The sequence below is a fragment of the Zalophus californianus genome, chromosome 5 (genome assembly GCF_009762305.2).
Source record: "Zalophus californianus isolate mZalCal1 chromosome 5, mZalCal1.pri.v2, whole genome shotgun sequence".
In the NCBI taxonomy this organism is placed as follows: domain Eukaryota; kingdom Metazoa; phylum Chordata; class Mammalia; order Carnivora; family Otariidae; genus Zalophus; species Zalophus californianus.
In genome coordinates, this window is record NC_045599.1 from 79,874,106 (window position 1) to 79,901,414 (window position 27,309).

The 27,309-nt window shown below is 35.3% G+C and overlaps 1 protein-coding gene across 6 annotated transcripts in view; it reads right to left on the reverse strand.

The window, feature by feature from the left end:
* Positions 1-27,309, reverse strand: part of GIN1 (gypsy retrotransposon integrase 1) — a 65,904-nt gene that overhangs the window by 35,727 nt on the left and 2,868 nt on the right. For 2 of the 6 annotated variants that reach the window (XM_027605780.2, XM_027605781.2), the window contains exons 2-8: positions 20,735-20,880; positions 18,705-18,898; positions 16,284-16,589; positions 11,177-11,368; positions 10,904-11,080; positions 10,136-10,421; positions 1,887-3,731 (exon numbers count right to left, since the gene is read on the reverse strand). In XM_027605780.2, coding sequence (XP_027461581.1) covers positions 3,457-3,731; positions 10,136-10,421; positions 10,904-11,080; positions 11,177-11,368; positions 16,284-16,589; positions 18,705-18,898; positions 20,735-20,876 — 1,572 coding nt within the window. In that variant the 5' untranslated portion in view covers positions 20,877-20,880 and the 3' untranslated portion in view covers positions 1,887-3,456. Of the gene's footprint in view, positions 1-1,886; positions 3,732-10,135; positions 10,422-10,903; positions 11,081-11,176; positions 11,369-16,283; positions 16,590-18,704; positions 18,899-20,734; positions 20,881-27,309 lie in introns of those variants that run through there. The other 4 variants (XR_003522101.1, XM_027605783.1, XM_027605782.1 and 1 more) reach the window with 3 other exon arrangements.

Below are 27,309 nucleotides of genomic sequence, written 5' to 3' on the forward strand. Positions count from 1 at the left end.
CAGGGCTTGAGGAGTCCAAGAATTCTGGGGACCTTAAGAAGGCATCTTTGTCAAGGTAGGAGCAGCTTGTTAGTGCCATTTATAACTTCTGATTATTTACACATATGGGATGTGGACCTCCATTTTCACTGACAGGGCCCTGCAAACATTAGAGACAAGACTGTGTATGTATGTAATTTGTTGATTTTTTGTGGTGTGTATTTGCTTACTTACAATCTGTACTTGGAATCTCTACATTAGAATCCCGAGATTTCAGTAACAAAATCAGCAGCTTATTTGAATAGCTTGTATTGGCTATCAGGAAGTAAAAATGATTCATCAAAATGGCCTACGATAGAATTTGTAAACAAAGGTAAGTACAGCAGCTATTATAGTTATCTACCACTATTTCGGTTTTTCTCCTTCCAGGAATATAAGACTGTACTTACCTATCCTTTGGTGTTAGGTGTGGCTGTGTGGCTAGCATTTTTTTTGAGCTCTGGTTTCTACTCTTTTTATAATAATTTTATTGAGGTGTAATTCTCATATCATAAAATTCACCCTTTTATAGTGTACAGTTCAGAGGATTTTAGTATTTTCAGTTATGCAACTAACATCACTAACTTTAATACTTTTGTACCATTGCCATAGAAAGAAACCTGTACCTGTTAGCAGATTATGACTAGGTTTGACCACCGTAATTTGAGTAGGAAGGTTTGTACATAATGTGACAGCAAGTCTTTTCATAGCTAGTGCTGGGTTCACCACGTTCTCCCCTTGCCATGGTGGCTGGTGTATTCCAAGGTGAGGCTCTATCAGCCTGCATCTTGGAGGATACAAATGGAACCAAGCCCTTAATGAACCAAGAATATGGCTAAGAAATAAAGTTTCATTGTGTTTAGTCACTAAGATTTGGGGGTGGTCCCTAGACACGGCATAGCATAGCTAGCACACCATGATCCATACACACAGGATAAAGATCTGTTTGATCAGAAACTATTTGAGGCAGGGTTTTTTAAAAGTGCTTAGAAATTGTAATTATAAAAGACTCATTACTAATCACCTTCTTATAATGAAAAAGAGGCTGATTTTGAATGAGATGATTATTGAAGGAAAGTCACTTCATTTAAGCTAAGAAAAGGACACTTCACCAATTATATTTACCATCGAGGGTCCAATATGACTCCATCATGAACTTTGGTCTGCTGATGGGAACATGACAGATATCACTATTTGGGACACTATGCTTTCTTAAGGTTTCTTTCTGGAATCCTACCTGGAATTTACTTGGGTCTATGGTATAAAATAAAGCCCCAGATTGGTATTTTTTTCCTCCAATCATTTACCCTTCAGCCTATATTAAACACAATTTAGTCTTTCTTCTTAAATGAGTAATTGCAATATCTCAGGTTTCCATTTTCAGTATCCTATCACTGTTCAGTATGGTTGATACATAAAATGTGAGATATTCTGTAGATCTTAAGGTATGCTCTATTCATTAATAATGCTACCAGCATAGTTTAGGTTTCCATTACTCGTCATCACTATAAAATTGTTATCAACGAATCCCCATTCTTTTCTTTTCCTCTAATCTATTAGCTGCCAGATTAAACTTCCTAAAATGTAGTTCTGATAATGACACTTCCCTATACAAAAACTTTCAATTGAGGCTCCTGGCTGGCTCAGTTGGTGGAGCATGCGACTCTCTTCATTTGGGGTATTGAGTTCAAGCCCCATGTTGGGTGTAGAGCCTACATTAAAAAAAAAAAAAAAAAAGTAGTAAAAAACAAAACCGAAAACCAAACAAAAACCTTCAAAAACCCTCAGAAAATAAAAAATAATTTAGCTAGGTATTGTATTACTTTGCTAGGGCTGTCATAACAAAGTATCACAAACTGGGTTGCTTATAAAAAAGGTTATTTATTGCCTCACAGTTCTGGGAGCTACAAATCTGAGATGAAGATGTTGACAAGGGATGATTCCTTCTGAAGGCTGTAGGAAGAATCCGTTCTATGCCTCTTCCTTAGTTCCAGGTGGTTTGATGGTAATCTTTGGCATTCCTTGGCTTGTAGAAGAATAACCCCAATCCCTGCCTTCCTCTTCACATGGTATTGTCCTTGAGTCTATGTCCAAATTTCTTCCTTTTATAAGGACATCAGTCATATTAGATTAGGACCCCATTCTACTCCAATATAACCTCATCTTAACTAATGTTTACATCTGTAATAACCTTACTTCCAAATGAAGTTACATTATGAAGTACTAGTTTAGGACTTCAACACAGGAATCTGGAGGTGCACAATTCAATCCATAACAGTATTCAAAGTCCCCCACAAGGTTTCCTGCTTCCCTTTTCAGCTTTATTTTCCCATACCTTACTACTTCACCTTACACCTGAGGCACTGCAGACAACAAAAAGCTTTCTGTGAATCACTATAGTATTTTTCTTCCTCTAATTCTTTTGTACTCTCTCATCACATCCTGTGCATCTTCAAGGTCAAACTCAAATGATCCTTTTAAGCATAAATCTAAGTTTCCTATTTAGAAGTAACGTCTCTTTTTTTTGACTCCTTAGGTATATTATTTGTACTTCTCTAATGGAATTTAGCGTGTAATTTGTAACTTGTTATACATGGCTTATATGGTCTATAATCCTTACCAGACTGTAAGCCCCTTATGAAGATAAGACACACATCTAACTCATCCTTTAACTTTCCCACAGTATCAAAGTGCTTTATAACAAATATTTGTTGAATAAAGTTATAAATATCATAGAGCTTATAGTTTAAAATCTCTGATAGTACTTATTTTATCATTAGTATTTACTCGACTACAGAAAAAAAATTTTATTAATAGGTACTTTTGACTTTAATATATGTTATGGAAATGCACAAATGTTTTCAAACCAATATATAGATTCAGATACGAATTCTGAGCCTAGAAGGTGAAATTATCAATGTCCTATGAGCCCATTAAACAACTCTAAATTCTTTCCTACAATAGTATTTTTAAAAGTTCCAATGACACAAACAAGTTTCACTTAATTCATTGTTATAGTTGAATAAATATTTATTAATCCCATTCTAGGCAGTTCAAACTTATTTTTTAAAGGGGAGAAATATTCTCCCCCCCCCCAAATTAAACTGAAAACATGGTACCAATACCGGAGAAAGACCTGATAGTCTTGAGCTGGAATTTAGTTTCCTTCCTAAGAAGCAATCATGCTTTGCCTAGTCTATTTTCATAAGAAAAAGTGAATTCCATATATTATATGCTTCCTTTGCCTTTACATATATGTACTGACGTTCAAACATGACACAAGTTTAGATAAATTAATAGTTATAAAATAAACCTTCAGGATTTAGTCATTCAGAGCGTGTTAAGACACTTCTATACAACTTTTTTTTAAATGGAAAAGATAAAGATTCAAGGAGTTACACTTTCTAACCAAGCACTTTACATGAATTTTGGTATTTACTAACTTAAGTACTCAAGGACTTGGTTTGAAGAGTCCAACAGACTGAAAGTCTGCTTTTCAAGAGTACTATGATCTTCTATCAATGGAGAGATTTTGGCATTTCTAAATTCTAATAGTTCACGATCTTTGCTTGATGTTAGTAATTCATTATCGACTACGCCAATAGCTGCATCTTCTACCAGAATATTTGCTTGGTATGCTCCAACTGGAATTTCAGGCAATCCAATGTAGTCATGATCTGCCACTACTGAACCTTGTAAGAGATAAAGACTGTCTGAAAGAAGAAACATCGTAAGTTCACCTTTTAGAATTACAATTAAACATCATTTTAAAATTAAACAATGTTAAATGAGGACAAAATCCCAAGTAATAAAAACTAACTCTAAGATTAACTTCTGATGGGTTCTCTTATCTACTAAATAAATATACATGTCAAAGGATGAATAAAATGATACATACATTTGACAGTTCATATATATATAGAGTTCAGGAAAGACCAAAGATTTTAAAAGAGCCCACTCTGGGGCGCCTGGGTAGCTCAGCTGGTTAAGCGGCTGCCTTCAGCTCGGGTCATGATCTCAGGGTCCTGGGATCGAGCCCCGCATCAGGCTCCCTGCTCTGCCTCAGCGGGAGGCCTGCTTCTCCCTCTCCCACTCCACCCGCTGGTGTTCCCTCTCACTGTCTCTCTGTCAAATAAATAAAATCTTTAAAAATAAATAAATAAAAGAGCCAACTTTTCCTGTTCCCTTGATCTGTCTTTGGCAGGTATGTGTGAGGGGGTAAGAAGCAGCTGAAGATTATGGTAAAGATTAAAAGCAAAGTTATAAACCTCTATTTTTGATGACAGGTTTAACATACTTTTGCAAGGCACTCCTGAGTCAATTAATGGGATATTGAAAGATATTTAACAAATTAAATCCTTATTGTAACTTTAATCTTCATAGAATCCATATTTAGGACAATGTCACGTTGTTTGTAATTAGGACAATACTGAGTTGTTTATAATATGAAATTATAAACTAAAATAAAGATGAAGTTACTAGCAACAGGCTTATATGTAAGTAGGCAATTTAAAATGCTTAGCTTATGTAAGACAATTTAATACCAAAATGCTCATGAACTTTTAAGGTGGAGCTAAATTCATACTGAAATACCGAAAAAGAATTTCCCTTGTCAGCATTTTATTCTATTTTGAGCAAATTTATCATCACTATCAGGAAAAAAAAATGCTTAATATGAATGTTAAACAGATGGCAAAGCAGTAGCATCTTTATAAAGAAAGGTTAATGTATATAAAAGGATTCCTCCCTACGTGATACTTTAATTCATTACAAGGAACTCTTCCACCATAGATGATTAACTCCTGGACCCCTCCCTTCTCTTTCTGGATTTTCTCCCAAAACATTAATGATTCTCTTTAAGATTTTAATAGCTTAAAGAGCCCTCAAATTTTAAGTTCAAGAAATAGCAAAAGGAAGATTAATTGCCCATTAGATCAGAAATCAAGGGAAGTTTCTCAGAGCAGATAAATTTCCTAATAAACCCTGGAACACGATCCTATTCTACCCATTCTCGTACTATGTGAAAAGCTCACTGAACCTATTCCAATCCCGTAAGTTTACACACTTAAGAACTTTTGATTTAAAAACTTAAAAAGATCAAAGCCATGCTGCTCTCTACCCACAGATGGCCTAAGTGGACTTGGGTTTGTATGGACGTTTAGTTTTGCACATTTTTGTTCTTCATTAGGCAAAGTATACTTGGTATTTTAGTTTTGAGAGGTTTTTCCAAGTTTTACCCCACCAATTCTTATTCATGCAAAAGTAGTAATTAGATTGAAAAAGATGGTAAGATATACATATTTATGATGAAAACAAAAGTATGGATAATTGATTTTTATGTTAGCATGGGATAAATTACTGGACAAGAGAACAATTCTGAAAGACAAAAACCAAATCACACAACTCATGAGAAGTGTTATTGCTCAAGAGCAGCAAGAAGGAGCAAAAGCATGACCAATGCATTTGAAACACTTTTAGGATGTGTTGCAGGAGGTTCAACATCAAAGTTCACTCTTAGGTTCGTAATACTGGAGGAAGCTAGACACTAATATGTAAGAGAACTTTAAAAGGTTAGGTATGATAAAAGTATTGCTAATGAAATTTTTCAAATAAGCCATGGGAATTCCATATTTCAAGGCTTGCACAATGCTGCAAAGTATCGGTGACAGCAGATACCATAGATTTAAAGGTATTTCCAAAGATCCTTACAAAAATCTTTGATCAAGGAAGTTTCCAGTCTCAAAATTTTTCTTCCATACAGATAAAGCAAGTCTCTTGTAGAAAAATATGTCCAGTAAATATGTACCAATGGGGAAATATGCATAGACACAAAGCTCTTAGAAGTTGCCACTTTGATGCCCTGGAAATGCATTCACAGACCTTGAGCTTAAGCACCTCTTAGTTACACTAGACTTTGAAACAAATGGACTTTATCAACCTCACTTGTTTGTAAGAGGAGAGCTTCTATGTTTCATATATCTATATATGTGTATATGTCTTTATATAATACACATACTTCTCTTTTAAATGAGTGATAAATTTTAACGTACCTATTTAAAAAAAAGTACCTATTGTAATAAAACTGTAGAGAACAAGAACTACACCTGGCAAATTCTAAACAAATCACTTTATATGCAATGGAAAATTATTCTGGAGATTTCAAGCCTTGTTTGTGTAGGAAAAAAGCCCCCAAATTCTCATTCATTCAGAAAGGTCAAATGTGTTTCAACTCCTATTATGGTCTAAATCTACTGGAGCCAACAGAAATGCTCTTTAACATCCAAACAAATTACCAAAAATTATCAGGAAAGAGACTTTTGAGACCCTACACATATGATTAAATAATAATCAAATACACTAGGTTATATCAAATATATTATTAAAATTATTTTCACCTATTTCTTTGTCCTTTAACATGGCTACTAGAAAACTTAAAATTATATTACTATCTGTTGGTCAGTACTGATGTAAGATAATCCTGAATTAGGGATATGAAAAAGAACAAGATAAATTTTGCCCCCTAGACAGAGAGAGAGGTAAACATACCATATTAAAGCATTTTTCTACTCAGTCATATTACATAATAAGCTTATTTTTTCATTCTATTAATTTAATTATCATTATGATATTTGTTTGATGAAAGCATTATTTCAGTTTTGACCAGGCTGAATAATTAAGTCTTTAGGTTTTTACAAACGAAGGTAAGGTGTTATCAGCCATTTTGACTTGCTTTTCCTTATGTAGTTTTAAGGAGTAAAAAAATGAAATTAAGAAATAAATTTTTTAATTTCTCTAAGGAGAAAAATAGGTTAAAATTTAAAGTCTCAGAAAAGTCAGAGTGATTCGGATTAATTTATTTCATCAAACATAAAGAAAAGTACACGGTTTTTGAATACTAAATTTTCTTATTCGGAAAAGAGGTGACCAGACTAATTCTATACATAGCCTGATAATCCTAAAACTATTAGAATGTATTGCCACACTAGTATACCCATCCTTTCTTATGATAAAGCAACAAATAACTGTAATTTGATAGTACATAATTGTCACTATAACAGATAACCAATACTAACAACAGAGAACTGAATGACTCTCAGTTTAAAGATTATACAACTAAGAGTCCAAAGGAAGGCTCTTTGGATAATTATATTAATAATAAAGTAAAAACCATGGGCTTAATAATAAAGAACTAAGATTTATTTTGTTTCATGAATGCACACCATAATTGTGGTAGGGAGAATAATGGGCCCCTAAAGATGTCCAGGTACTAAAACTCCCTGGAAATGCATTACCTTACATGACAAAGGAGAATTAGAGAAGTGATGGAATAAGGTTGATAACCAGCTGACCCTAAAACAGGGAGATTATCCTGCATTATTCAGGTAGGCCCAACAACAAGGGTCTTTTAACTGTAGAAGGGGGAAGAAGAGAGAAGGCTGCAGTGACTGTGATGTGAGGAGGACTCTAGCTGTCATTGCTGGCTTTGAAGACAGAGGCAGGAGACCACAAGCCAAGCAGTGTGGGCCGCCCCTAAAATTTGGAAAAGGCAAGGGAACAGGTTCTTTTTTAGGGCCTCCAGAAAGGAACACAGCCCTACCAATGCCTGATTTTAGCTCAGTAAGACCTATCTATGTTGGAATTCTAAGCTATAGAACGGTAAGACCTGTTTTAAACCATTAAATTTATGATAATTTGTTATGGTATCAATAGGAAACTTATAAAATAAGGAAAACCATCTCAGAAACTGTCAAGGGCAATCAGCAGACAGAAATCTATCACAACTCCTATCCAAAACAAAACAATAAAACTACTCAAAATCTATATTGGATAGAATAATGAGTCAGTAATATTTTTCTTTTCAGAGGGGAACATTATGATTACAAAGAGATATGATGGTATGTCCTAAAACTTACTAAAATAATTAGTCTTAAAAAAGTACCTGGCATTGAACTACACAAAATGACATAGGCCTGCTTAAAATAGCAGAGAGAAATACTGTAGACCTAGTACTGAATGTGCTCCCTCTAAGTTATGCTCTAGATAAGAGTGGATAAGTGGTTGGCAACAGAACTTTATCTGCTTTGGACAGTGAGTCTTTAAAACAGCTACGAGATCTCACAGCTGGTATAAGAGTAGCAATGACAAGTACAGACAGACAAATTCATAGTTCTTTTGGCTATACCTCTTCCAAATTTATGTCAAATGAAAGAATAGGATTTAAGACATTCAAAGGCATTTAGTTTGCTTTACACTTAGTTCAAGGACTCTTTAAAATCAGTTCTGAGGCAAAGATTTTCAGGATAATATGTGATACTGAAGAAAAAGCTGGCAGAAATCACATTTATTTTGAATTTCTCCAAAGAAAAGAAACACAAAATAAGGAACAAATAGTAATCAAGAACAAGATTCCAGGATGGCCAGGTCACACTTCCTTTGGTTAACAAGAAAACACAACTTTACCCATCTATCTCAGTTTCTTACATGTACTGGTACTAATATTATAATTTCCTTTATATTACTGGAAGAAATATGTGCAGAGAATTCAAGCATGAGGGAAAAATCAGACTGCCTCTGTTTAGAAACTGTTCTCCTCAGTTGGATTCTGAAATATGCAGGAGTACCAAAATGTTTGGCCTCCTTTCTGTGAAAGTCTCTGGCAAGAGCAAATTGCAAAATGTTGAAGTAAATCCTGATACAGCAACATTCTAAATGTAAATTTTGTATTAATTAAGGAAGGCTAACACATTAGAAGGCAGTGAGTCCTGAATGCTAAGGTTAGAGAGAAAATCTTGCTAGAGAAGAAAGGACAACATGTACCTGTATAATCTTTTTCTCTTCTCCTTAACTTACATAAGACAGAAATCATAAAGGTCAGCTCAGTACTGAGAAGAAATATAAGGAATGAAAGTGCCGATCTTCCAACAAAGAGAATTAAGGTACTGTGAGCTTTCAGAATTAGAACAGTCCAAGGTAAGTTTACTAATAGAGCAATCAGGCTGTTACAAGCAGAAGGAAAGGGAGGAAGAGTTTTCAACTTGAGAGTTTTGATCCAGATCAGAAGCAACGTTGAGCTATTTACTGAGCAGCCCCCAAGGGCTTTTTTATCCTAAAAAAATATGGTAAGCGTAAATATTATTACTGTTGCTCTTGTAATATTCACTTATGCCTGTTAAATAACTCAGTTGTTTAAAAACGTACTAAATTCATCTTTCACTAATTGTTACTCATATTCAAGTATTATTGATGCTTTATTTTTCTTTATAGGAAAAGCAAAATTAACTTGGCTGAGGTACCAATTCACTCCCTTTCAGTTAACCACCCCAGAGAAACTCTAGGGATCAATTACAATAGGACAGAATAAAACAGTCTCCATTAAGTGGGATTTAATCTGAAAGCCACAGCAAAACGTCATTTATCTCTTAATCTCTGAAAGAAAGGGTTAAAGAAATCAGAATATCCTTCTGACATTTCAAAACCACATCTGGGGGCAAGTATAACCTTGTTCAGGCTATCGCCTCTACTTATAACACCTTATAGCATTCTGGTTACACCGCACCCTACACCCTCCCCTCCATCTATCATGACCTGACTATGGCATAACACCAAAAATTAATCACTTTTTTTAAAGTTCCCTAGTATATTTATCTCACAACAGAATTCTGGATAGTATGTTTGGTTTTGGTATCATTTATCTTAGTTGATATTTTCTCAAGTTAAACCGAGACACAAAGTGACAAAATATTGTGAAAGTGAAAATTGAGAAGACATAATTCTTCCTTCTGTGAAACAGGTCTAGTATCTCCTACATGAACTGTGGCATCAATGTGTGAAAAGTACCCTAGAAATCAGAATAAGATCTCTTACAAGCCTGACAGTTTCAGAAGAGTCATTCTAATTAAACAGAATACCTGAGATCTAAAATTATACCACATTTTATAAAAATGAGAAGACTTTTCCCTTCTCATTTTTATAAAATGTGGTATAATTTTATAAAATATTAGTAAAACCTAACTAAGAGAAGGGGTTTTGGCTGGGTTGGGGGTGGATTCTTATATTATTTTTAACTTCCCTCCTCATTCACACAAAGTAAAAATGTAAAGAAATGACAGATGCTTACCTTGTTCACTGGACTCTCTTACATAGGGCTTAAGGTGGGACATTTTGATAGGTCTTTTAAGTCGAGTCCCAGTGTTGTCTCTCAGAATAGCACATCCACTTTCTGTAATATAGTCTATGACACAAGGTCCAACCCATTCAGACTGGAAACGACCGTCCTTCCACCAATTTTTCCTTTGTCTTAAAACTTCATGACCCACTTTTAAATGAAATGGATTTAATTGCTTTGGTTTCTTTTTAACAATGATTTTGCTTTTATTCAGTTCATCAGGATTGTTGTTCTCCATCTACAAGAGCAAAATAAAAGAACAAAGGGATGAAAGAGCTGTAGTTTCTTGAAAGTAAATGCAGATAACAAGATGGTTACTTATTGAGATACTAATACAAAGCACAAATGAATCCCATTTAATCCTGAAAGTAATATTTCAAAACTAGTATCATTACCCCAACTTTACAAAGAAGTTAAATGGAGAAAGGTTAAGTAATTGGCCTAAATCAAACCACTGGAAAGCAACAAAATCAGGAATATGAATTCAGCTCTACTTGATTGCAAAGAACAAAGTTTTCCCATTACTGTCTCTCAGAATTTTAGAGCTAATAAGCACACTGCATAATCAAAACAAAAGCAGAATTTAACAGAAAAAAATTTGGCTTAGTATATCATATTATACCATATGTGTGTGTGCATCTGTGTGTGTGTGCATGCTGAAAATTTTAAAATTACTTCATGGATTTTTAGATTATAGAGTTTTCTATTAAACAGAATCACCTGTCCTGCTGAAGTTGTCTTATTCTCCATTATTTTATCAGCTTCTTTAATTGCACCTAAAATTTTGGCAAACATACTTGTATCATCACCATCCACCTCATGAAGAACATCTGAAGTCTCAGGCATATAAGGATTGCGATTAAACATTTGAAAATACGGTGTATTTTTAGAAGGCTCCTATTTTAAGGAAAATGGAAAATGATTTGTAATAAATTATTTATGTAGCCAAGAAACAGTCATAACTCAAAAGTACAGAATTATAAAGACACATACCAAGTGAGTTACATTGAAGGCAAATGAAATGGCTGATAGGTGATCATCCCAGTTGTTTGGGTGGTCAGCACAGTGTTTAGAAAGAAATGCTTTGATTGTGCTAGGTGTACTTTCAGTTGGATTAACAGTTTGGGAGGTATGAGAAATTACAATTTGCTTTGTGCCAAACAATCCACACAGTTCAACATTGATCTGAAAAATATATAAAAGTTGACTTTAAAATTCGTATTTTATGACCATGAGATCAGGATTTGAGCTTGACTGAAAGGTTTCAAAAGAATCTGAATCTTGCCTTTTTCATTGAACCATACCCATTCTATATAAAAACATACATATCATATTTAAAATAGCAATTACCATTTATTGAGTCCTTACTATCTACTGGTCAATACACTAGATGCTTTACATTACTGTCGTTATACCTTACAACAATCATGAATTCTCATTAACCCCATTTTAAAGATATGAGGCTTTGGGAGGCTAAGTGCCTTGCCAAACATAGATATACAGAAGGAAATGGAAGAACAGAATTTAACACTAACTCTGAGTTCATATAACATTTTAATTCAGCAATTTCTCAAATAAACACTAGGTCACATAATCCAGTTAATAGTTACGTGACTTTGGCAGGTAACTAAACTTCTGTGTACTCAGTTTCCTATCTGTAAAATGAGGAAGATCCTACCCAGGACCCTTTTCAGAATTATATGAGTAGATGTTTGTAAAGTACCTAAAACAGTTATTGGCAAGTATTAAGCACTTTATAACTTATAACGTTACTATTATTGTTGTGGTTATATTTACTATCTGCAGGGCCTAAAAAAAGTCAAAATGAGTTTAGAAAACTTCAAACAGTAAGCCTATAAAATGTAAAATAACTTATTTTTCCTACCTTATGCCTCAGATTATTTTTTATTATTATTTTTAACTGGGTAAACTTTTGGTTAATAAATTTGTCTTTTAAAAGATTGTATTCTTATTGCCTAATTGTAAGAAGACAAGTAGTATCACAGTAACTAAAAAGGTAAAGCTAATAAAAAACCCACCAAAACCAAAACCACATTTCCCAAGCTTCCTTGTAAGAAAGGAGTAGTCATGTGATATAGTTTTGGTCAAAAAGATATAAGTGGAAGTTATTGGGCTTTTAAAAGTTGTTGGGTAGACTCAGCTGCTACTAGGTATTTTTATCTATTGTCCTCCCCATTCTTTCTGTCTGAAATATAGATTTTTGTGGCATGGGCTCTGGCAGCCATATTGTGAACCTAAGACTGAGAGTCACATCTCAAAGATGGTGGAAGAGAAAACTAGAAGCATGGGTTCCCAAAGACATTCAGGTTACTCTTCCAACCTTGGACAGCCTGACCTTCTTTCACCTTTTGGAGTTTATATATTGGGCACGAGAAGAGTTCTCCTACTTGCAGCTAATACAGTTCCTAGCTGATATATGTACTAATTTAGGCTGCCACCTTTGAAACTTAAAAAAAAAAGATTTATTTATTTATTTGAGAGAGAGCACGAGTTGGGGAGGGGAAGGGAGCAGAGGAAGAGGGAGAGAATCCCAAGCAGACTCAGTGCTGAGCAGAGCCTGACATGTCCCATGACCATGAGATCAGGACCTGAGCTGAAACCAAGAGTGGGATGTTTAACTGCACCACCGAGGTGCCCCTTCTTTTAATCTTTTAACTCAAAAGTAGTTAAAAGAGATATCTTTAAAAAAAAAAAAAAAAAAGAAGGGAAAAAAAGAAATCCTAGAGGGGCACCTGGCTGGCTCAGTGGGTAGAGCATGCGACTCTTGATCTTCAGGTTGTAAAGTTCAAGCCCCACATTGGGTATAGAGATAACTTAAAAATAAAATCTAAAAAAAAAAGAGAGAGAGAGAGAGAGAATTAGTATCATTTGAGTCAGCCTCAATCTGAGGTCTTAATCAATGCTTTTAAACGACTGAACTCTGGAAAAGGGTCAAACAGTTTCTTTGTTTCAAGAGGTTGTTGCCTAGGAATGATCCAGTGAATTCATTTGTGGGATGCCAGCCTGATATCCTAACCCCAGAGCCTTTTTTTCTCCCATCAAACCAGACATTCTATTAGTTGTTACAATTTTGGTTTTCCATAAGACCTATTTTTAAAATCGAAGTAGATTTTCCTTTGGAAACATTTATTTTCTTTCCTTTAGAGTTTTACAAAAAGTCTGTGCACTTTACTGAAACACCTGTATTTTCATCCAACTGTGTTTGTAATACACACACTGTATGCATCCACATTGTAATATTCTAATCATATTTCAACACTTCAGCAGTGTTTGGTATGTTTTTGCTGACAAAAGAAAACATATCATTTTGTCACCATTATGCTAGTATTTAAGCCATTTACATCACAGCAAAAAGAACAAATTTTCTCAATCATTTGTGATTTTTAGGTTTTTTGCTATTAAACTTCGCAAAAGAGGCTTATAAATATTTACTGTTACCTTTGGTAAAATTTCCAAAGTCCTGGATTATCACATGACTTTAAACATAACCGGAAAAACTGGTGATTCATAATAGCTTCATACTGTCATTATTTTTATCTCTAAGCACTTTATGCACTTAGGGTGAGGCTTTTCATTAGATATGGTGGATGCAAATCAATATTTCAAATCAGTTTCTGTTTATTTTGAATTTTGGTGACCAATTTCCTATCAGATCTAATGAGTTCATATTTGTTTTCATCTCATTAAAGTCTCTATAAAAGAACTAGTACCAGAAGTTAAGTAGAAGTGTCAGTTCTATCATTTTCTTGTGGCTGATAGGTAATTGCATTATTAGTATTATCTTGTTCTCACTGTAAGAAACTTAAGCCACCTGACTATTCCATGAGGAGTAGTTTGGTCAAAACCAGATGATATTCAGAAATGCAATTACTACTGAAAACCAAGAATGAGCAAGGGAACTACTATAAACCTCTTTTATGTTGTGGATTCTTACTCTTTTTTCACGATACCTTCATATAACATGTGTAATGTACAATCATCTGCCTTGTCGATCCGGGATGCTATTAATCATCTCTACACATTATTAGCAAAACATCCTTTCTTTCTTATTTATTAGATAAAAAAGAAATATAAGCAGAAGTTCTAACACTGTTATCCCCAAAACTGGATTTTTTCATACACCTCATTTTGACCACTGCTGTGTCAGTCAAGGCAGGCAAGATTATGTGATAGTTACAAAACACATTCAAGTCTCAGCTTTAATGCAAAAACTTTACTGCTTGCTCCTATGAACTTGACTATGGGTCAGGGTATCTCTTCAAGGCAACTATTCTTGACTACGTGCCTCAGTAATTCTAGATGAGAGAAATTCCACCACCCTATAATGTAATATCTGGAATGTTCAGTCAATTCTCCAGAGAAAAAGTATTATTACTATTTTTGTTTTTCAGGTAAGTTAAAATGGTCTTAATTTGCAATATTCATTCCTATTTAATTTGAACACTTTTCCACGTTTGTTATTTATTTTTTACAGATGTACTTATGGGGGGGGAGCGTGCCGTATGTGCGAATGCATGGGAGCTGGAGGGAGGAACAGAGAGGGAGAGGGGCAAGCAGACTCCGTGCTGAGCACAGAGCCAACACGGGGCTCAAACCCAGGACCCTGAGATCATGACCTGAGTGAAATTAAGAGTCAAATGCTTAATCAACTGAACCACTCAGGTGCTAGGAACTTGGGGTTTTGGGGAGGGTTTCCATCATTCCCTGATATAGATGGCTCATAGTGCTTAAACTATACAAACAAGGTAGTTTATGCTGAACACCTTTTTTCCTTTAGGAATCTAGGATTCTGGTACAAGCCACACAGAGGTGCCTTTGTGACCAGCTCGTAGTAAAAATCCTAGGCACTGAGGGGCGCCTAAGTGGCTGTCGGTTAAGCAACTGCCTTCGGCTCAGGTAATAATCTTGGGGTCCTGGGATCGAGCCCCACATTGGGCGATCTGCTCAGTGAGGAGACTGCTTCTCCCTCTTACTTTCCCTCTGCACTCTCCCTCTCTCTCTCAAATAATAATAATAATAATAAAAGATTAACCTTAAAAAAAAAATCCTAGGCACTGTTGTCTCTAATGAGCTTCCCTGGTAGATAACATTTTACATGTGTTTGCTATAACTCCTTGTTAACAGAATTAAACATGTCTGGCTGTGTCTGATTTTTTTCTTACACCAGTACTGTGTAATTATGAAAATTTAAAAATATGCCTTAAATGTCATAGTCACTATTCCTTTTTTAGAATTTTCGTATATATTCTTGCTTGCATATTCTTTCAAGTTAACTTTAATCTGGAAAAAGGTGAGGGCAAGAAATAAACTCCCTCCTTATTAATGCTGATTAGAAATTAATTACATAAATTAATTTGGATTTGGGAAAAATCAATACCTTTCAATATTGAATATTTTCATTCATAAACATGATATATTTCTCCATTTAGTCAATTCTCCCTCTATATGTCAATCATGGAATTTTTTTTTTAGGATTTTATTTTTTTTTTATTTTATTTATTTTTTTTTTAAAGATTTTATTTATTTATTCATGAGAGACAGAGAGAGAGAGAGAGAGAGAGAGAGGCAGAGGGAGAAGCAGGCTCCCAAGGAGCAGGGAGCCTGATGCGGGACTCGATCCCAGGACCCTGGGATCACGACCTGAGCCGAAGGCAGATGCTTAACCATCTGAGCCACCCAGGCGCCCTAGGATTTTATTTTTAAGTAATCTCTACACCCAACGTGGGGCTTGAACTTACAACCCTGAGATCAAGAGTCACATACTCTACCCACTGAACCAGCCAGCGGCCCCCAATCACAGAATTTTTAAGCTAGAAGTAAACAAGGATTATTTGGTCCAACTTCCTCATTTTAGTTTTAGGAAACCTGAAGACAGACTTACAATTACTTAGTTGCACAATTAATACAAAAATCCTGGTCTTTTAGTTTCCAGTCCAGCTACCTTTGTGCTATACAATATTAAACTTCTACACCTGTAGCAATTTATATAAACTTACTAAGAACCCTATAATGCAGAGGTGTGCTAGGCACTGAAGGTAAGTAAAATATGCTCCTAGACCCAACTAATTATTTGTCTTACCTCATGAATGAACTCTTCTCTTTGGTCCATTATTATTTTCTGAGGCGGTCCATATAAGAAAAATATATTGATAATAGCTTTAGAAATTTCTGATGCTGAAACATCACAGAGAGGCAAAATCACAACCCATTTTGTGAACAAATCTGTCATGATTATAGTATAAACATTACTTCTGTTGCTTGCATGAAATGGGCCCATCAGATCAACAGTAACTATACTCCATGGATTCTCCACCTTGAGAAGGTGCTGTTTAGGTGCTAGAATAACTGTATTTTTTGCCACTTGGCAATGCTGACAAGCATATACCTACAAAACAGGCACACAATAACAAAAAAAATATATAGATGTTAATATATTCAACATAATAAAAGCAGTCTTATAAATATGAAGTTTTTATTAAAATTGTTAATAGTTACTTTGTGTTTTGAAGGAGAAACTTTTAGACTATTCTCAGAATAGAATAAAACCTTCTGTTCAGAATAATAAGCAAATATGACTTGCTATTACAATCCACTGACTACTTTAAGGGGTCTTATTCACATAGAACATAATTCTAGTTTACATTCAACTAATATTTATTATGTAAATAAATCTTAAAACCAATTTCTTACATCAAATTTGTTATATTTTTAAGTATCTGAATACACAATAATTTCTGTAAGTAAAAGATTTTTTCTTTTAAAGTTATCATTCCTTTTTTTTAATTTTATTTTATTATGTTATGTTAGTCACCATACATTACATCGTTAGTTTTTGATGTAGTGTTCCATGATTCATTGTTTGCGAATAACACCCAGTGCTCAATTCAATACGTGCCCTCCTTAACACCCATCACTGGGCTAATCCATCCCCCCCAACCCCCTCCCCTCTAGAACCCTCAGTTTGTTTCTCAGAGTCCGTAGTCTCTCATGGTTCATCTCCCCCTCCGATTCCGCCCCCCTCATTTTTCCCTTCCTACTATCTTTTTTTTTTTAACATATAATGTATTATTTGTTTCAGAGGTACAGGTCTGTGATTCATCAGTTATCATTCTAATAAATTCATTCATTGATCTATTTCAACAGTATTTATTAAAACATAATTTTATTAAAAAAATACTTACAGATGCCAGAAATTCCTCAAGGTCCCAGGAAAATAGAACAAAAATAAAGCCCATGCTGCCATGGAGCTTTTAATGTGAGTGGGATGAGAACTGATTAACATATGGATGGCGCCAATGCTCAACATATTTCTAGAATTCCACTTTGGAAACCACTTTCAAACCAACTTGTGAACAAAATTTTATAAACCCTCTTTGTATTAGTTACTTTTAATCAAAAGTTTTATTGTCCAATTTATGTAATAGCTTTCATCATAAATAACTTCTATTTCCAAAAATCATATCCATTCTCAAATGATAAAGATTTGACAAAGATCAAAGGAATGTGTGGCAGGTTCTAAAGGCAAATACAAATATTGAGGTCATGCAATACACGCACAGACTACAAACTGATAACTTACAAACGCTATTTAAACGTTGGTTTAATTCTTTATACCTGAAATGACAATCTTTTGATATACTATTATAATTATTAAAAGGATCTCACATAGATACCAAGTCATACAGAATACACTAGAAAGAGTAGGGATCAGATGATCTACCAGTAAGAATACCAGAATTCCTAGATGAATATCCTATAAGAAGTTGAAGGTTGAAATAAGTTATAAAGTTACAAAACTCAGACTAATTTCATCATTTTTACAACTTGATTTTGCCTTTAGTTGGTTTTGGGTCTCTGCCACATTTGACATTTTTTGTATCAAGATGAGATATGCACAAATGAAGAGAGCACACACTGGACCTGACCTATGAACAGATTCTCCTCTCAAGAAAAGATTATATGACTGCCTCAAATAGGTAATCATTTAGTCAAAGGAATTTCAGCCCCATTTGAATTCTGCGATACAAAAGAGTTCAATGATGAAAATCTGTTTATAAATAATCTATTTAAATATGCTGTTTTTCAAATATTTAAATAATGTTTTAGTTCAAATTATACTTTAGTGATTTTAAAGTATTCTGAAAAACTGATTTCTTTTTTTCCTTTTTTAGAGAGGGAGGCGGGAGGGGAAGAGGGAGAGAGAGAATCTTAAGCAGGCTTCATGCCCAGTGCAGAGCCCGAAGTGGGGCTCTGTCTCACAACCCTGAGATCATGACCTGAGCTGAACTCAAGAGTTAGGCGCTTAACCGACTGAGGGACCCAGGCCCCCAAAGGAGAATTCTGATGGGAAGTAAAACTCCTTTTAAATGTTTTTGTACAAACACTACCCATACAAAAAGTACTTAACAAGAGGTAATATCCAGAGTAAATGTGGAGTAATAATGAATTTTGGATATCTACTACAAAGGTATTAAAAATATTCTTAATATATAAGCCATACCCACTGTTTGACATCATTCGTCACAGAAGTCCAGTAATAATTGGATTCCACTAGAGTAAGGGTCCTGGATATGCCATGATGAGCTCCAGTGTCATTTTCATGGCATTCTCTTAAGACTTTCTTTTTTTCTTCTTCTGAAACAATTACCAAACGATTTTGTTTTCTGTCTTTTCCAACATAAAACAGCTTTTTTTCTGGAATAAATAATAACAAAAAGACATGACTGCAATTTTTAGAGATCAGTATAATTTTAAGATAATCTAATCAAAGCCCTATCATCAAACCATTATGGTTTTTAAAAATCTTTTTCCCTCTAAGATAGAATATTTATTTGTAATGCATCCATACAACCTGAAAGGTCCTCAGCTGTTATGCTTACTTGATATGTAGGAGGATCACTAGTTGCTATAATTTTGTAGCTATCTATACCAGTGGAGCTAGTTTATTCACCAAAACATGTGATAACTATAGGAGTATGAAATTATCTTTCTATGGGAGTACTCAAACTGGAAAAATACTTGCAGACATCTCCTAAAAATGGCATGAATTAGCAGATGAATTATGTACAGGTAAGCAACTTCTGGAACAGAATTTTCCAAAATAGTGTTTCACCATAACTTACATTTTTGTAAGCAACCACACTGTTAAGTTTTTCTAGATTTGAACAGGAGGTGAGATTTGTAAAGCAGGAAAGTAAGAGAACCTTAATCCTTAAGACAGTTCTCTGTTTTCCTTTAGAGGGCACCTGAGAAGAATCCACCGCTGGAAAGCAACTGAGGTAGGGAAAGAATCACTATCTCTCCAGTGTGGATGAGGCAGCTATTCAAACTCCAAACACAGCACTAAGTTACTAATGTGTTTAATTAAGCATATGCTGAGTGAAACATTCCTTCCTTGAATTAGAAGGTAAGCAACTTAAAGGAAGGAACCTTATCTACCTTATCCATCAGTGTATTAGGCCTAAAATGTGACTGACACCCAGTAAGAACTTGGTAAAAATTTGCCGCATAAATGTTTAAATAAATAAATGAACGAATGAATCATAACTTTATTAAGAAGTAATAGGTGTACTTATGAAGTATAAAGGAGTTATAGGAAGGGCTATACACAGAGAGATATGAGGAGGTATTTATATATTATTTTAAAGGCTTCTTGAACTGCTTTTCAGGAAGCATGATTTTATACCTAGAGGCAAAACTCCCATTAATTAATAGCACCAACATTCATTTAGTTGTCTGGTGATCTAACTTCTGGCTTATTTCATTGCAAACTTCTCTTCCCTTTGAAGGAAGAGGAGAAAGAAGGAAAAATTACCATAATCTTTCAACATAAATTTTCTATTGCCTTTCAAATATTTAATCCATTCAGGGGGATTAGGTATCCAAAAATGAATGTGATCCTGAAAATATCTGATGGCGGGGAGACCACAGAAATAAATATGGTAAAAAGTTAACGTCAACATTTTCATATCAGCATCAAATAAGCTCTTCATCGATAGTGACATAAGTGCTAGAAAATGCCATTAAAGTAGGAACTACCTGAGGACAAGAGCATAAGAGGTTAATTTAGGTGAGTGGTTTTTTTTTTTCATGGTATCATTTTCTGTCTATGACTTAAAATTCCCTTTTCATGCTTACTGGCATTCAGTTAGCTTCACTGTGATTTTTATTTTGCTTTTGACTGAGTGGCATCATCAATTACACCGGTAATTGTTAAGCAACAGTAAGTTACCACAGAAAATTCTCAGTATTCCACAAAGAACACATGGAAAAGCATCTATAATAATGCTACACTTGGGGCATAAACGTTACCTTTGTCTCTTTTCTTTCTTTTTTTTTTAGAGAGAGAGAGAGAGCGGGGGTGGGGAGAGAGAGGGAGGTTAGTGGGAGGAGAGAGAATCTTAAACAGGCTCCACACCCAGCCCAGAGCCCGACACCCGGCGCCATCTCAGGACCCTGAGATCATGACCTGAGCCAAAATCAAGAGTCGGATGCTTAACCAACTGAGCCACCCAGGCACCCCAGTGTTACCTTTGAAGATAAATTTTTTTGCTGCTCTTCTTATGCCACTTCTTTCACTTGGTAGTGTAGTTGGATGATATTCACCAGTTCGTTTATAATATGCAATCTGTTTAAGATGAAGGTCACCATTTTTTCCACTACGGACCATCATGAAACTAGGTAAAAGATATTTAAAGATATAATTTAAATGATAAGCTCATTTACTTGCTATTTCAGTTCAGGCTTCTGTCATATTTCTGCTTATATATCAATTGAACATTCCCGGAATATTATCTGTGATGGAGATAAATATAGTACAGAAAAGGAACTGTGTGATGTATAATGAACTAAAATAGTCAAAAGCTATTTTTGAGATATATCATGACACATTATCTTGTCTCTTTCCATGTGAAAAGAAATGTTGAAAATTTTCCACATACTGGGAAAAAACAAAATAAATGCACTTTAAAAAGTTTTGCTTAAAGTCTCTCACTACCATCAATTGAAATGTTACTTACATAGAATGGTTCTGTTGTGACATTTAAATACATGATAGGTTATAAAGGGGAGAAATAGTTTTTTTCCTTCTAAATACATTCATGGTCATTGCAAAATGCAAAAAAAAAAAAAAGTCCAAGTAATTTATGAAAAAGATTTTGGAAATGTTTAAATGATAAATGACAGAGAAGATATTTAGCTATGCTATTTCTCATATACTCTTCTGAACTACATATAAGCTGCTTTTTTTTTTAATAGAAATGATTTTTGGTACTGTACATATTTTCTCTATATTATAAAGAAAACTCTGGCCACACTGGCAAAAACAAAACAAAATAAAATTTGTCTATTTTAGACCATAAATTATATGGGAAACCATTAAGTTAAAAAGAAAAAAAGCCCCTTTCGTTCATATTTTTAGGTGAAAGAAACTATTCTGTGCAGATTATTCTGTTTGCCACCACCCCCACCCATCCAGATCAATTTCTGGCTTTTCTTTCCCTGCCACTGTGCCCTAGAAACTATAAATGTAGTATAAACTACATTTATAGTTTTCTGATTAGGCTTGTCCAGTGGGAGGTACCAGGAGGCAAATCAGAATGCAGAAGAGGTCAGGATATTTATTTCCCAGGTCCTTCCTCGGTTTAGGCTGCAACCCTCTACAACTACAGTTCCTCTTGAGTAGCCCATCTTCCATGTCTCTAGTTCTCACTGGAAGTCTATAACATCATTTCTTCTTTTTGCTAATTCAGGGGCACTATTCCATCATTAGTCCCTACTGTTACTAATCTCCAGGGACCACAGTGATTTCTTTGACCCTATTCTTTGGTCTTTAAATAGGAACTTCATTAAATTTTCTTCAAATTTCCAGGGAATGTATCTTCTGTTTGCTTTTTTGTTTTTTTAAGATTTTATTTATTTATTTGAGAGAGAGAGAGAGAGAGAGCGAGAGAGAGCATGAGCAGGGGGGTGGGGGTGGAGGGAGAAGCAGGCTCCCCGCTGAGCAGGGAGCCCAACTCACAATCCCGGAACCCTGGGATCATGATCTGAGCCGAAGCAGACGCTTAACTGAGAAAGCCACCCAGGTGTCCCTATCCCCTATCTTCTGTTTCCTACCAGGACTCTGACACAAATGCTTAAAATTTTTAATTTCTAAAAACAATATTGATGTTTACTGATCACTAGAAGATCTAGGGATGAGGCTACAAGAGAGTATTACTGCAGAGGGAATGTTAGAATAAAAAAGAATAGACTGTGCCTAGGAACCTATGGCTTAAATAGCCTATTAGGTCTCTTCCTCTATGATACAGCACTTTCCACATTCAATAACCATCTTTCTGATCTTTTCATAACTTCCAGTGAGGATATCAGTACATTTATAATATCTCTTGGGTCAGCATAGTGTAAGCTATTTTATGGTATATATAGAGATCTCTTCAACAGGACAAAAAAAACCACTATTCTTAGAAGAAAAATTATAACAAATTGTACTTCATCAAAATCACAACCTGTTCAAGAGACATCTTTAAGGAAAGGAAAAGGTAATCACAGACTGGCAGAAGATATCTTTAATATATATATACCTAACAAAGGACTAATACGCAGCATATATAAACAACTGCAAATCAAAAAGAAAATGATAAAAACCCAACTTAAAAAATGGGAGTAAAATCTTACATGGCACTTCAAAAAAAAAAAAAATCCAAATGGTTAATAAGCAAGTGAAAATGTGCTCAACATCATTACTCCAAAAAGCAAATTAAAAAGTCATAATTTTTGTAACTACACACTCTCAAAAAGGGTAAAATTAAAAACAGACAATGCTAGCTTAAGGACGGGTAACAAATGAAACACTTATACATGGTGGGAGTGCAAAAGGCTAAAGCTACCTTGGAAAATTGAGTTTCTTCTAACTAAAAACTTGTCTACCCTAAGGACTTGACAAATCTACTTTCAAGTTTATACCTCAGTGAAATGAATACATGACTATCAAAAGATGTGTACAAAAATGTTCATAGATTTTTTGTAGTCATGATAACCCCTAACTGGAAATAGTAAAAGCATCGAGAGATTTTACTATGTATACACTCAGTCCTTGTCCCGTGGCCCTGTTTTCAAGTTCCATGATGCTCTAAATCTTAGTTCTTTTCAAACTGTCTTTGGTGAAGTACACCATTCCCCCTGACCCCCACCACCCACCCAATCTGTCACAGAAGACCTCTTGATGGCTTTACTTTAATGTCATCTTCATTATGGTTTTTCCTCTGCCAAATGATTCTATGGCAAACTTCCACACTTCATCAATTTTCATTTTAGGAAAACTTGTGTGGTATCAAGTAGGGAATACAGACTATACAGACTACCTAACCATTTGCCTGCCTGTCACTCTAGCTCTGTATTAAACCTCCTCAACTCTTAAAACAAATCAACAAGTAAAAATTGTTTTTTATCCTATTTTCAACTCCAGGGTACACTGACACAAGCTCTTCCAAGTCCAAGGGAGAGAAAGAAGTGTCCTTTCTCATTTTATTTTTAAGATTTTATTTATTTATTTGACAGAGAGAGAGAGAGACAGCGAGAGAGGGAACACAAGCAGGGGGAATGGGAGAGGGAGAAGCAGGCTTCCCGCTGAGCAGGGAGCCCAATGTGGGGCTCGATCCCAGGACCCTGGGATCATGACCTGAGCCGAAGGCAGACACTTAACGACTGAGCCACCCAGGCGCCCTTCTCATTTTATTTCTCAAAGATTTTTATCTTTAAGTAATTTCTACACCCAACATGGGACTCAAACCCACAACACCCAGATCAAGAGTCACATGCCCCACTCACAGAGCCAGCCAGGCACCCTGCCATTTCTCATTTTAGATTAAATCACTAGGGTCTATATTCTGTAAAATACATGACCCCAAATTATTATTTTCTGTGAACGGCTTTTGGAACCAACAATGTTCTAAACCATCTAAAAGAAAACCTTGAAACATCCCATCCTGTTAGACAGCAGCTGAGCGTGGTTATCTGGAGGAAGAAGTGATTTAACAAATAAGATTAAAATCCTTTATTGACTCCCTTTCAGAGATCAGTAAAGGTTACAAAACCTGAAGGACCTTAAAAAGACAAGGCCTTTTCAGGCCTATAAAAATCCTCCAGGAGCAAAACACTAAACTCATACCTTAGAGAAAACACTAGGTCCCATAAAACATAGGGGTATAGGTAATTGTAACTGGTATTAAAAACCTGGCTATTGGACAACATGAATCTCTCCCTAAACCACACTGATGTCCATTATTTTGCTCTTATACTTAAAAACTTCTGTCTTTTAAGTTCCCCCAACTGTTCCCTCCAATTCTCTAGGGTGTCTTAGTCCATTTGGGGTGCTATAACAATATACCATAGACTGGGTTGCTTATTAACAACAAACATTTATTTCTCACAGTTATAGAGGTAAAAAGTCCAAACACAAGCTGGCAGATTCACTGGTGAAAGTTTGCTTCCTGGTTCATAGATTACCTCTTTGCTTTGTCTTCACATAACAGAAGGTGCTGGAGAGCTCTCTGACCTCTCTTTTAAAAGTGCACTAATTCCGGGGCGCCTGGGTGGCTCAGTCGGTTAAGTATCTGACTCTTGATCTCAGCTAAGGTCTTGATCTCAGGGCTGTGAGTTCAAGCCTCACATTGGGCTCCATGATGGGCATGGAGACTACTTTAAAAAACAACAACAACAATGAAGGGTACTAATTCCATTCTTGAGGGCTCCATCCTCATGACCTAATCACTTTTCAAAGGCATCACCTCTAAATACCATCACACTGATGGTTATGATTTCAACATACAGATTTGTGGGGTGTATGTGTGTGTTTGTGTGTGAGGGGAGGGACACACAAACATTCAGTCTATAGCACTGGGGATACCAGAAAATCTTTTCTCTAATTACTCAATATAAGATGAAGCCCTCAGTACATTCAAGAATCAAGTGCTATTAGGATACTCTTGGCTGTCCTACCTAAAATACGTGAACGAAGATTCATGTTCAGTAAAGTCTATTCACTGAAATTAACCTCTCCACTTTCAAACCCTTAACTTTTAAAGAACTGAAAATACATCAAAATAGAATAATTCACCCTCCTCAGAGCAAGCCCACAGTACAAAAGGTCAAGGAGTAGAAGAAATCAATAAACAAAATTTTGGAGACTGAGTTCTTTGAGGTTTTTGGCCATCATTAAGGGCGAGTGGACTCTTCTAATGGTGGAAGACATAAAAATCAGAAAATTTCTACATATTTTCATATTTCACAAGTGTGTTATATAAAGGTCAGCTGTCTTAGTAAAGAAAATACTTAAAGGAGTGATCATTTGTTTGACACAGTTACCTTGAAACTTAAACTATTCATTGTCCTAAGCACATTTTTATCTTCCAAATGAATTATTAGACAGAGTAGACACTATGAGACTGCTCCTGGCCATCTCCACTGCTTATAGACAAAGTCTGAACTATTTAGCCAAGCCTCTACAACCTGGCACAAAACGAGCCTTACAGTTTCTCCTCTTGTCTTCTTTATATACCTTTGCCCACATCCCAACCATTCTCTGTACCTTGGTTTATGTCACCATTTCCCCTGTGAATAGTTTATCCTTCCAATTCTATCTTATCAAATCTTTTTTAAAAAAGGTTTTATTTATTTATGAGAGAGAGAGAAGCAGACACCCTGCTGAGCAGGAAGTCCGACTCCGGGCTCAATCCCAGGACTCAGCCATCATGACCTGAGTAGAAGGCAGACGCTTAACTGACTGAGCCACCCAGATGCCCCTATCTGATTAAGTCTTAACCAGTTTTCAAAATAAACCTCTAGCGCCTCACTGAAGCAAGCCTTCCATGATATCTGAATCTGAAGTGATCTCAACCTCTCCTGACTTTCTTTGTACCGCTGCAGAACTTCCTGTGTTTTACTCTCTACTACAGTGTTAGGCCTTTCATCCATAAAACTTTTTATTTGTTCATTCATTTACCAAGTCCTTAAATCCTTATATGCACTAGGTTATGGGACTACAAAGTTAAAAAACAAAAACCTTTTGTTCTTTCATTTTTTTTTAAGATTTATTTATTTGAGACAGAGAGGGAGAGCACAAGGGGCGGGGCAGAGGGAGAGAATCTCAAGCAGAAACCCCCTCAGCATGAAGCCCATTGCTGGGGCTTGATCTCATGACTCCGAGATCATGATCTGAGCTGAAATCAAGAGTCAGATGTTTAATCAACTGCGCCACCCAGGCACCCCAAAAAACTTTTGTTCTTTTAAAGGCAATGTTAAGAAAGTGAAAAGAACATCACAGCTGGAAGAAAATGTCTGCAGTACACAGATATAATAAAAAACTTGTGTTCAGAACTTTAAAGAACTTTTTTCAAGTTTTTATTTAAATTCTAGTTAGTTAAAATACATGGTAAAATTGGTTTTAGGTGCAGAATTTAGTAATTCATGACTTACATATAACACCCAGTGCTTATCACAAGTGTGCTCCTTAATACCCATCACCTATTTAGCCCATCCCCTGCCCACCTCCCTCCAACAACCCTCAGTTTTTTCTCCATAGTTAAGAGTCTCTTATGGTTTGCTTCCCTTTTTTTTCTTCCCCTATGTTCATCTGTTTTGTTTCTTAAATTCCACATACAAGTGAAATATGGCATTTTCTCTAACTGACTTATCTGGCCTTGTATAATATTCGAGCTCCATCCCCATCATTGCAAAGAATTTGTAAAGAATTCTTAAATCTCAATAAGGTACAAATAATCCAACTTAAAAAATGGGCAAAAGATTTAAACAGACCTTTCATCAAAGAAAATATGATTTGCAAATAACACATGAAAACGTGCTCAACACAATTAGACATTTAAAAATGCAAATAAAAACTAAAATACTGCTATACATCCATCAAAATGGCAAAAAAAAAACCAAAAAAGAAACAAAACCTAACAATACTAAGTACTACCAAGGATACAGAGCCTCGCTGGTGAGAATACAAAATGGTATAAACATGCTGGAAACAGTTTTAACTCAAGAGAAATGAAAGTATATAACCATACAAAATGTGTATGTGACTGTTTCTAGAAGCTTTATTA